The 12823-nt window shown below is 40.2% G+C and overlaps 1 protein-coding gene across 1 annotated transcript in view; it reads right to left on the reverse strand.

Moving 5' to 3' along the window:
• zmat4a (zinc finger, matrin-type 4a) overlaps positions 1 to 12342 on the reverse strand; it is a 156159-nt gene extending 143817 nt beyond the window's left edge. The window contains exon 1 of the mRNA XM_085424881.1: positions 12210 to 12342. Coding sequence (XP_085281007.1) covers positions 12210 to 12296 — 87 coding nt within the window. The 5' untranslated portion in view covers positions 12297 to 12342. The remainder of the gene's footprint in view (positions 1 to 12209) is intronic.
• Positions 12343 to 12823: the final 481 nt, after the last annotated feature.

The following is a 12823-nucleotide window of genomic DNA, read 5'->3' on the forward strand; positions in this document are numbered from 1 at the left end:
TCAGAGTACAACTGGTCGCAGACTTGGTCCCCATCTTCAAAGCAACCATTTCTAATGCAACAAGACTCCAAGTTCATTGCACACCGTCTCCAACGGTCTCCAACCACTGTTTTCCGAAGTCTGACTGTAGCCTAATTATAAGGATTATTAGGAGATTTATATAAATATATTACATATTGATCACGGTTTTCATATATATTGATCGGTTTTATGTGTTTGACTTGTGTTTGACTTTCAATAAGAACATGTTTCTCTGCATGCAGGGAGGAGCTTCACCATCTTCATTTTAAAATGAGTAAAAACAGAAGGAGTGCTGGTTTTAATTTAGAGCTTACTGTAATAGTGCTTTTAAAGAGACGGTAGTACGTGAGTGTGTCTGTGAAGGACTCTTCTGTGTGTGAAGAGGGCACAGTCCACAGTCGAGGCGAGACAGGTAAACCATGTTATACACATAAAAACAAATTGAACAACAGGCCTCAACGGTGGAAAAAGGTTTTCTTTTTTCTTGAAAAGAGCCAATGTGACTTTTATGAAATATTGCTGTTTTGGCTGTGCATCCTTCCACTTGTATTTACCTATTACTCTAGGCTAAATCATCCATCATTTAGGAAAGTTAGACTAGCCTACTGGTAAATATGTTATTCTCTTTTGGGCCTGGAGGATGAAACTGTCAAATCTCTCTTTCTCTTCCTCTAACCAGTAGCAGTATATTAAACACTGAGCATGTAGTGGAAAAATCTTTTTTTTTCAAATGTGAACTGTACCATATATACACAACCTGATATCACGGCAAAGCGCGTAATAGACACGCCAGTCAACCGTGTTCATTTCACGCTTTGCCTCTCTAAAATGTGAAATCTAAATGCATGCAGACGTTACATTACCAGTAGGGGAGATAATATATTTAAAGCTACAAAGTTGGTAGTGAGCAGAAAACGTATTAAGTACAATCAAGGGTCCTTCGTCATCAGAAACAATGAACCTAGGCAGCTAATATGTATATACATGTAAAGGTGCTAATAATGTCTGTTTAAATGCTTTCTTGTGATTATCTTCATGCTGGCTTGAAATAAAATATTTCCCTGTGCTGGTACTTCGGATTACTGCATCTTCTGCGTGCGTGTACATTTCATGTTTTGGAGAGGCGAAGCGTGAAATGGACACGGTGGACCGGAGTGTCTATTACACCTTTTGCCATAATACTAGGTTGATACATACACCAAAAGTATTGTATTTCATTTCATATGCAGAAAATCCATCCTCAAAAAGAAGTTGATGTTGAGCTGATCCTGATCTTTCTAAACAAGAAAAGGAAGAAACTGAGATTCTGGATTCATCCAGTTCTCAAACGAAGGCAGCAGCAGGGAGAATTTCATGGTTTGATCCAGGAGTTGAGGCTGTATCATGACTGCTTTCGTACATATTTCAAGATGTTAATGGGGCATTTTGAACTCTTGCTGGCAGAGTTGGGACCACATCTGAGGAGGCAGAGTAATAACTTCAAAGTCGAATGACCCATAGCAAAGTTTATATGTCTGAGGTAAAACAGTATTATTGTGCAACCTATATATTCAGCACTGGTGCATGTTGTTGCCGAATGTAATGGTCCCAGTGGTCAGATCTATTCATTCATATCCAAAAAATCTGCATGTTAAACATACAGCCCAGTGATGGCAAACATTTTTACCAAATGACAATGGGACAATCGCCAAATCCCACTCTGTAAGCAATTCTAACAGGAAAAATAAAATCAAGGTGATCTCTAAATTAGAAAGATTAAAGTTAAATCGCCAACAGTTACAATAACTGTTTTTGTGCTTAATAATAAGCACAAAACAGCTTTGTTTTGGTTAAGATCTTGACTGATTAGTTCCAGTGACCCATGCAGACCACCAGGGAAACAACAGTGTAGTGGAAATGCATGTATTCATGACTTGGCACAGTGAAGTGCAACTAGAGCTGACGATACCAGGTCTGAGGAGAACCAGTGTTTGGGTGTGTGTAGACTTGTAAAGTACTTCTGATAACCAAGTCAAAGTGTGGCGGGTGGCGAGTAGTTTCCATATGCAGAATCTTGGTCTGAAACTAAGTTTTGTACAAGTGGACCACCTACTTGTAAAAATAAGTGAACTAACAACTGACTGTCCAACCCCAATGAACACTATGAAGAAATGCCATGAGTAAAGTGAAACCCTTTGCCAGCACTGTTTAGGATAATGGTCAAACCAGCAGAATTTGCAGCCAGTACATACTGACAACATTGGGCCAACACTGACCATGGGCTAAGCTTTCATGTGAGATCACCAGCCAACCATTGTTAGAGCTTTTGTTACATTTGTGTTTAGATATAGACAAGATGTGCTGTAGTAATACATGTGCTGTAGATATGTAATAAATTGATCAATTTATTACATATCCACAGTGATTGTCTTTAAGTATGACTCTCTAAGTCACTTGGAACAGTTGCTGAAGTTGTTGAAGAATGCAATAATTCTGATCACTGCAGACTTTTACAGTTCTATGATGGCATGAATCATGTTAAATGATTTTTCAGCTTTCCTAGTCTCTGAAACCCTCATGATGAAAGAGCAAGCTTTATTCAAAAACGCAAAAACTCAGCTTTTTAGATTTTGATGCATTACTCTGAAACCTACATTATCCACTTTTGTCTGAAAATTGATGCATAGAAAATGAACAAAATTGCAATCTGAGCAGCTTGCAATGACGAAATTTTCAAAAGGTATAGACCTCATGGTCCACTATTTATTCGCATTCACCCTAAGTCCTCTCCACAGCACCTCCATTTTTCTCATTTTGCCTGACTTTGCAAGTGAAACAAATGGGTGCTAAATGTCCAGCACAGCAGAAATAATCAATCAGTGATATGGTACAATGGCCAGTATTCTACTGTGTGAATAAATGGGACTATAGTTATCTTTGCTCACCTGTTGCTGACAATGAATTATTATAAGGAATAAAGTGAGCTTGTCGGTCACCAGTTTTGGAGGGCCTCCAGCACTGTTCTCTGGGGCCAGATATTGGTGTAAAATCCAACGTGGGCAATAATCCTCTGACTAAGAAAACGCCATCTGAAAGTCCCATAGCTCAATCTATGCTGAGTGGAAGACAGAGATGGTGCAGAGAACTCCTGGATCAATGCCATAACTAAATAAAAGCAAAGCATTACAGAATAAAATGGCAATAATTCTTCTTGTTAATCAGATCTACACTGATTTTTGTTTCAGTTACTTACACACTCACTAGCACACAGATGTAGAACGTATCAATTAAATCACAGTATGACTAATATGACCTTTTGTAGTAATTCTCACTATCAGTATCCCTTGTAAAGCTATTTACGCATACGTAAACACAATATTTATACCCCACTAGTATTAATTGGGCTACTACTGATTTTGTGTATTTGGAATCTATTTTTATTCAGCTACATTTAGTGAAAGGCAAACACAGCATATCAGCTTAAACACCTCCAATAACCAACTGTCAGTCACAGTGGTGGTGAGGGGTAATGAGCTGGGCTTGTTTTCCAGCCACAGAATCTGGCAACTTGCCATCTTTGAGTCAACCATCAAGTATTGTAGGGTCAACTGTGAGGTCATCAGTCCAAGAGGACAATGAACATGAAAACCCACAGAACTGGGATTTATAATAAATCTTTAGAAAAACAAACAAACATCTAGATGTTAATCATTTCTCTTTGTGTGAAGATGATCGTACAATGTTTTGTTGAGATTAGACAACACAATAAGAAGGAGGTAGGCTACTGAAAGAAGGTGTACTTTCTTTTAAGCATGGTTTTACATTCACAACTACCTGTTAACTGCACATATGTAAAGAGTTAAGCTTCCTTCTTTCAGGGACAGCGAGGACACTGGACTTTGACTTTTTAGGGTTTGACTGGACACTAAAAACTCCCAGGGTTGGAAATATCTATTATTGGTGTTCACCAAGACAGAATAAAAAAGGAAAATAGCAGGTTGCTTTTTTAGTAAAACACAGAAAACCCAGATAATAAATATCTGACATTTTTGCTTCAAAGATTGATGACAATGATTTACAAACTTTCTTCTTAGTTAAACTGTGATTGACTAGTTTGAGTAGAATTTTAATCTGGATCAGAGCAAAAGCCTTAGATCTTGATACGGTATTAATGAAGGAATCAGTATCTAAATAGCTACACTGGTGACGTTGCTTTCTAGCATGCATTGTTCCTTTAGCTTATTCAGAGATGGATAAAAAATCATTTGAAATTCATTCTCAGTTCTCACTCAAATCATTTGAACTAAATCTCATCTGTAAAACTGAACTCTGACAGTTTTGACACACAAAAAAAGAAGAAGAAATCAATTAGTGGTAAATCAATCTGTACCTGACCAGGACTGTCTGTATACGACTGAAGTTATCCTGAACTGAAATCCAATAACACTGATATATACATATGACAAAACTGAATCCATTTTACATACAATAACTATCGTCGTCACCATCCTCATCTTCATTGTCCTCTTTATCACCATCTCTGGCATCATCATCAAATCCAAGCAGGATGTCTGTAGTAATCACTGTTCCTGCCACTCTCTGAATGTTGATTACCCCACAACTTGATTGCAAAGGACTTCACTCTCAGTCTCAGTAGAGGTCTCATGTTTGGCCTAATTGCAAGTCTTGTTAGCCAATGTAATGGGTGGTCTGCTGCTTACATATCCCAAAAGACATGAGCTTCAATCTCTGCAGACACCACAATGAGAGGCAACAACCCATGAAATACAAGCATTGTCTTATCCTTATATCTAAGAGGGTCATCAGTGACACATCTGGGGTTAGTGGTAGTGTTTGAGTTTAGTTAATGTTCACCTATTTTATTGCCCATTTGTAGAAGGTTTTAACAGAAAAAACATGATACCAAAATAACTGGATGAGACTTTATCTGAAAAAGGCAATAAAGGCTCTAGACTGACAGTCAGTCACTTAAGATACTTAAGATGATATCATATTTAACTGTCTGGGTATTTGCTAGGTAAGTAGTAATTCCCTTTCCTTAACAATTTGCAATTAAAAATACCAAGCCTGCATAATTTTTTTCTTTTGGTTCAAATCAAGCGCTTTCAGTCAAATTCTTTATGCAATTTAATGTCACATACTTTTATTCTCAATTTTCACCTTTACTGAGAACATGACACACAATGTTTTGGCCCAGTTACACACCATCACTGCTTCATGGGAAACTGAAGGATGATTTTGGGTTTGCTAAATGTCATATAAGACCATTTTTAAACTTTGACAAAATGATTTAATTCTGTCATACATGTCACTTTTACGTTATTATTCAGACATACTAGTGCCATTGTTTGTCACAGTACACACTCTCACTCTCGCCACCACTGTCACTAAGAGCAGGCTCTCTCTCTCTCTGCCTGTTTCTGTGTGCATGTCTGCATCTTCGTGTGCATGGCACAGTGCTGCTAAAAATTTGTACCCTCCTACACAAGTCTCTCTTCCTGATTGGCTGAAGTAAAAGTCCACAGAGAGATAATTTTCTTTTATAGCAACTTGTAGATAGTTGGTAAGAGTTAATATCACATATGTGCATGCATTTGCTCTTAAGCAAGCAGAACAACTAGCTTAGATACACAACAGACACGCACAGTCAGTATCTTGTGCATACTTTTCCATTAATGCAACTGCTCTCGGAGACTGCAATAAATGTTAGATGCCAATGTTGCTAGGTCCAGCCAAGTAAGACTATTAACGCTTTTTCTTTGCAAAAGTTTAACTCTAAAGTTGACAAGTTCAGACACCTTCAGATTACTGAAAAGCAGTGCATGTTTGAAAGAAAATATAGTGTCTTTTAGGAAATGCAGCTAAAAAAAAAAGGAAATCATCTAAAAATACATGGGACTGAAGCAACTTGGTGCTGGTCAAGGATTTAGTAAGGAAGGAACAAAGGAAAGTACATATATAATAAGAGCAGCTGTCTCACTTCTCCGTGCACACTTTGAGCTGTAAGCTCTATAGAATCTGCCTACTCTATCATCGGCAGCATTTTGTCCAGCTGGTGCTCCGGGGCCATGTGAGAGATTCTAACATTGCTCTCAGGGGGGCAAATTAGCCGGACTGGTTGAGCGAGGCTGCAAAGACACTTTACATCCTATTCCACAGACCTGTGCACTGATCTGCCTCCCATTCTGTCTCTATTATTCTGCTGCTCTGGCTTTGGGGAGGCAAAGGCTGGCCAAATTGTAATGTCATGCCTTGAGGTCGAAACAATGAGCATTTGCTTTGTGTTTGCTGCTAAGTGGCCTATTCCCATGCAGTGTGACCCAAGCGGCATCCACAGATCTGCTGAGTGAAAACATTAGCACTCACACTGGGCATACTGCCTGCACTTCAGTAATATAATCAGCTTGGTGTTCAGCCAGAACAGACATTTAGGGCAAATGTTGAGTCGGTGCAACAATAAAATAGTGACACTGGTCGGTCTGATGAGATTAATTCTTCCCAGCGTGGGCATGAGATCAAGGAGGATTCAAACTCAAATAATCAAATAATATGCTGTCAGAGACATAGCGTGGCTTGGGACATGACAGCACAAACCTGTTGGATGATCCTGTAGTTAAAGTAACTTGGAAATTACATCCATAACAGCTTACACAAAAGCACTTAACTACAAGGTGACATATCCATGCATCTAAGATTTAAAAGACTCTTTTGGGACACCAGAAGTGTTTGCAAGCAAGGTGAAACAAGCGTTGTGTTCGACCAATGCCTTAGTAAATACATGGATAATTATTTTTCCATCTACTGGCTTGATTTCACTAAAGTCCTTAACCCTTTAACATCTGGGTTTAGGGTTAAGATAGATAATGTCTTTAAAAACACATAAAGGGAGGAGGCCTTAACAAAAAAAACCCTGTAATCTAACATTCTACACTCACTGGTCATTTTGTTAGGTACACCTTAGTACTGCTGGGCTGAACACCCTTTTGCCTTTAGAACTGTTTTAATTCTTCACAGCATGGACTATTTAAAAAATTCCTGAAAACATCCCTCTGAGATTTTATTCCATATTGTCATAAAAGCATTCCACATATGCTGCATACCCATTATGCAAATTTCCTGTTCCATTGCATCAACTATCTCTACTGGATTGAGATCTGCTGACCGTGAAGGCCATCTGCGTATAATGAACTCACTGTCATGTTTGCAAAATCAGTTTGAGATAAATTGAGCTTTGTGACATGCTTTATCCTGCTGGAAGTGGCCATCAGAAGATGGATTTAGTGTGGTGATAAAGGGGTGAACATGGTTAAGGAGCAATACTCAGGTAGTCTGTGGTGTTTAAACAATGCTCAGCTGATACTAAGGGGACGAAAGTATATCAAGAAAATATCATCCACACCATTATACAACCAACAACAACTTGGATCCATGTTTTCATGTTGTCCACACTTAATTCTGACCCTAACATCTTAATGACACACATCACATCAGGCAGTGTTTTTCCAATCCTGCTGGTGTGGTCTTCTGCTGCTGTAAGATTTGACGTGATGTGCATTCACAGATGCTCTTCTGCATACCTTGGTTGTACCGAGCGATTATTTGTAATTACTGTGGCCTTCCTGCCTCCTTAAAGCAGTCTGGCTGTGATTAAATATTTGCATTAACAAGCAGCTGAATGGGTGCACTGAATAAAATGGCTTTTGAGTATTTTGAATTTCTGAAAATATGCCTGTTAAGCACAAACTAAATACACAACTCTAACATTAGATGGATAGCCGATGACCTGGTTAAGAGGTAAAAAGAACCATGCTTTGTTTTATTCTTTATAAACAGGGGCACTTTTTGGATGCTTTGTTTAACATCTTATTCAGTAACTGCATTTTTATAAGCAGATACAAGTGGTTCTGCATATTTGAGCTGGAGCTTGTCTGGAAGCTGAGAGAAGATTCCACACCTTTGATAAAGCACACATTATCTTCTGTGATGCAGCTGAGTTTTCTTAGTTGTTTCCTTCAAAACAACTTCCAAGCTCTGTGTAATAAATGTGCTCAGTGCCAATGGTTGGAGCACTTGGTTACTTTGTGTGCTATTTATAAAAATCTCAAGCCCCATCTCAGTTGACCTTCTGTGAAAGGAATAACGGAGAGAGAATGGAAACAACTTTGGGAAGGATGCAATGGAAAGCAACAAAGAAGCAGAGCAATTTTAACTCTGCAAAACAAACACATTATTGATGATGTGGAAGTGCAGAGCTTCAAAGCCTCTTATTTATAGGCATCACAAATTACAGACAGCATGCGGGGGAATGGAAGTGCTCTTTTCTTCAATTGAAGGTTTTCACAAACAGAAAGGATTGTAGTCATCCTTGGTGGTTGAAAAAAATCACTGGAATATTAAAGATAGGGTTGAAGGAGCTTTATTATCTGACACACTTTATAACATGTTGCTGTTTTGGTGCAGAACCTTACTGCTGAGCTTTAAAAGAGAAATGTTTGTGTCCCAGGGAAAACTTGGAAGCCTTCAACAGTGCCATCTATTGTTCCGCACGAGGGGAAACTTGATGATATAACTTTAAACGTTCGTATTACTTTAAATAAGGCAGATGGCACTTTGAGCACCCACTTGGTAAAATGGTGCATAATTCTTTTATTCCTTTTCTCATCTTGCTGGGGGCTGCAGAATAAAACACACCTGGGATGTGTCTGGGATCCTTAAGTATGTGTTGAAATGATGCTGCAAGAGCCTTAGGTAAGAAAACACGTACAATACTCATATAGAACATGAAAGCAAACAGCCTTGAAAAAAGTTTCCTTTCTATTGATCTGCATGGGTTTCCTCCTTACTTTTTTCTTGTTTTACAAAGGGAGGCATTAAATATCAGCGGCCATATACACTATAGTGCCAAATCATTGAGTTCAGGCGTTCCGATCATGAACACAGGTGTATAGAATCTACAAACATTTGTTAAAGAATAGCTCTCTTTCTCTAGATCTCAGTGAATTCCAGCATATTACCATGATAAGATGCCACCTGTGCAAGTAGAGTCATGAAATTTTCTCACTAAACATTTTAGTGGTATTATAACAAAGTGGAAGCCACTTTGCCTGGGCCTGGGCGCCTCCTGGGTGAGGTGTTCCAGGCATGTCCCACCGGGAGGAGGCCCCGGGGCAGACCCAGGACACGCTGGAGAGATTATATCTCTCGGCTGGCCTGGGAACGCCTTGGTATTCCCCCGGATAAGCTGGAGGAGGTGGCTGGGGAGAGGGAGGTCTGGGCCTCTTTGCTTAGGCTGCTGCCCCCGCGACCCGGCCCCGGACAAAGCGGATGAAGATGGATGGATGGATGGAAGCCACTGGGAATGACTGCAACTCCATGAAGTGGTAGGGCAAGTAAAATAACAGCAGCTTTCGGCAGATTCAAGACTTCATGTGGCCTTCATATTAGCTCAAGAACAATGCGTAGAGAGCTTCATGGAAGGGGTTTCCATGGCCGAGCAGCTGCATCCATGCCTTACATCACCGAGCACAATGCAATATGTCGGATGCAGTGGTTTAAAGCACCACACCACTGGACTCTAAAGCAGTGGAGACATTTTCTCTGGAGTGAGGACTCGTGCTTATCTGTCTAGGAATCTGAAGGACAAGTCTGGGTATGGCAGTTGCCAAGAAAACATTACTTGTCTGACTGCATTGTGCCAAGTCTAATTTGGTGGAGGGGGGAATGTGGTGTTTTTTCCTAACTTGGGCTCAGCCCCTTAGTTCCAGTGAAAGGAACTCTTAATGGTTGAGCATACCAAAACATGTTGGACATGCTCCCAACTTTGTTTCCCAACAGTTTTGGGCCAGTCCTTCTCATCCAACATGTCTGACCTCAAAAATGTCTTCTGTGAGAAAGGTCAAAAATTCCTATAAACACACTTCTAAACCTGTGGAAAGCCTTCCCAGAAGAGTTGAAGCTGTTATAGCTGCAAAGGGTGGGCTGACATCATATTAAACCCTATGTATTAATAATAGGATGCAACTAAGTTTTTATGCGTGTGAAGGCAAACAAACAAATTCTTTTGGGAATATAGTGTACTACTGGCTAATACGCAGAGCCTTCTGCCAGTGCAGAGCCAGGTTTGCGCAGCATCAAGGTGTTGCTGTAGTTAGAAATACTGCATTTTAATGCCATTTAAGCCAGCTATTTTTATTAAACTGATGTGAATGTGTTGTATTGTGGTGCCACAGTGTAACCCTCCAGATATCCATCCAGAGATCAGTTGTTACTAGTGGAACTGGCAGCTACTGAGAAAAGGGCAACTGTCAGCGGCTGGAACAGCATTAAAAAGGAAAATGCCTTTTTCCCTGTTTTGGAGTACTTGGGGACATGTTTTGTGTGTGTGTGTGTGTGTGTGTGTGTGTGTGTGTGTGTGTGTGTGTGTGTGTGTGTGTGTGTGTGTGTGTGTGTGTGTGTGTGTGTGCGTGCGTGTGTGTGTCCACTCTTCTCACATAACTTTCACTGACAGCCCACTGATGTGTCGATGTCGGCTAAGGCAAAAAACATCGCCATCACCAGCGCCCGATATGAATGCCAGAACTGTCAGCAAGTTATCTATGTATGAAAAAAGGGCTCCTATAGTCATCTACATATGCCAGTCCCAATCCAAGTATTTCTAAATGATACACAATACACTGAAAAATATTGATGGTCAACACAACTTTTGATACAATTGGAAAAAAAAACATTAAAAAGCCGAGTGTAGAGCATTGTGAGAACGTATGTATCAGTCGCTGCATTGTGCTGCACAACAAACAAACAATTATAAGTTATCATTATCTGTGGAATAACAGTAATTTCAATAAGAGCACAAAGAGTACATATCACCACAAAGAAACACGAAGGAAGTTATGCAACAAAATTTCACCAAGTGCAGTTTCATTAATTTATTATTATTATTATTAATAATAATAATCATCATCATCATCATCATCATCATTATCATCATCATAATAATAATAATAATAATTTATGATTTCTATTCATCCTCTTTATCCTTTTAAAGTATAAAACATGAAGTAGTTGCTAGAAATTTCACATTAGTTTGAAAATTGAATGTTTATTGAATCTTTCTTTAAATTAATTAAATATTAATTTGCATATATGACCATATATGAGTGATTTGCTACATTCCTACAGCATTTTTGTTTTGTTTTTATTACTTAAAAATGTATGATGCAATTTAATTGTGTGTTTCGATGGGGAGGATGGGGGTTATATGTTGACAAGTGCATTTACAGTGGGTAACTTGGTCATTCCACTTCTGATGCTGTACAGACACTAAGCGAACAGCTTCAGTTCCATTCACCACCAAACACAACTAAAGAAAAAGTTCTTCTGTTTTTAAATCTGGTGTTGGGAACCATTCAGGTCAGTCAATACTTTTGAAACTCTTCCCTGAGGCTGACACAGGTGTCTTCAGCTCCTTCCAATCCATCTTACTTGTCATCTTTAAGAATCAGAAAGGGCGTTATTATGCATGTTACGAGCAACCTGGGCTGCTCTATGGGGGGCAGCTGATCGCTTAATGATTACAGTTTGTCCTGCACTGGATGAAGAAGCTACAGACTGCAGGAGAAAGCTTAATGTGAAGAGTGACACACACTCTCCAAAGGTTATTGGAGGATTTTGCCCCCGGGGTAGAAGAGTGTTTGCAGCATTGTGTGTACAGTACTGGACCGCGTGTTGAATTATTTAAAGTTAAATCTCTGAATGGACTAATACACTGAGATTGTTTCTGAATATGTCTTCATTTATAGCTTATCGAGAGGGACTCCCTCGGGGATCGACCAGGGACTGTCACCTTTTCAGCACGCAGGAACATTACACGAGACATAAGGTCAACCTAAAGCAACCAGGCTGCTCTGCTCACTTTTTCACCCCGGTGTGCGCCGCAGCGCGCCGGCAGCAGCACAGCTGCGCTGCGCTCCTTCTGACAGGATCCTCCGTGCAACAAGGACCTCGGTGTTAAAGATATCAGCATGCAACACCACAACCATGCTTGTCCCCTGCAGCAAGGCATCTACATAAAGTCACACTCATTCACTCCTAAACTCGCGTGCACGTCTCTCATCACAGTCTAGAAAAAACCGAGCGAAGAAAGAAAGAAGAAGAAAGCAGACAAGAGCGGTAACGCGTGCAGATCATACCTGTAACTCCACGCTGTAGCCCTGATGGAAATGCGTCGGGAACACCGCCAGCTGATGTTGCACTTGGAGGGAAACTGTATAATCCATGAACCAGAAGAAGATGCTGAAGAGCGGGAGTGAGCAGGAGACGCGTCTGCTGCTGGCAGCGGTACTACACTGTAGTACAATCTAAGCGTGCTCTCCGCCCCGCTGCGCTCCCATTGGCCGCGCGCCGCTCATCAGCCACGTCAGTTGACTTTGAGGCAGCAGGTAGGCAGCGCATCTCCCATTAGCAAATGTCATCAGCTCAGTCGTTTGTGATGTGCAGGCAGGAGCCGGGGCTGGGGATGAAACGGTCTGTAAAGAGCCTTTTATGATTCATGTGGGAGTATCGTTATTACTGACATGAGCAGTGGACATTCTGTGTGGCAAAAGCTTTTCATTTTATCTCATTTTTAGTTTTTATTTCATGTATACATCGTTAACCTGACATTACATTCAGCCTTAGCATTTAAGTGCTGAGATTAGCCTGTTGGACAACTCAGCAGAGTAAGTTTAAAAAGCAGAGGTAAAGGACATTTGTGCCCTGCAAAGTAAAGGGTCCTTAAAGGGTGCTATCCAGAACCTACACAGCA

This window comes from Rhamphochromis longiceps, linkage group LG12, assembly GCF_057381845.1.
Source record: "Rhamphochromis longiceps isolate RC_006_pf linkage group LG12, R_longiceps_female_GT1.1, whole genome shotgun sequence".
Classification (NCBI taxonomy): Eukaryota; Metazoa; Chordata; class Actinopteri; order Cichliformes; family Cichlidae; genus Rhamphochromis; species Rhamphochromis longiceps.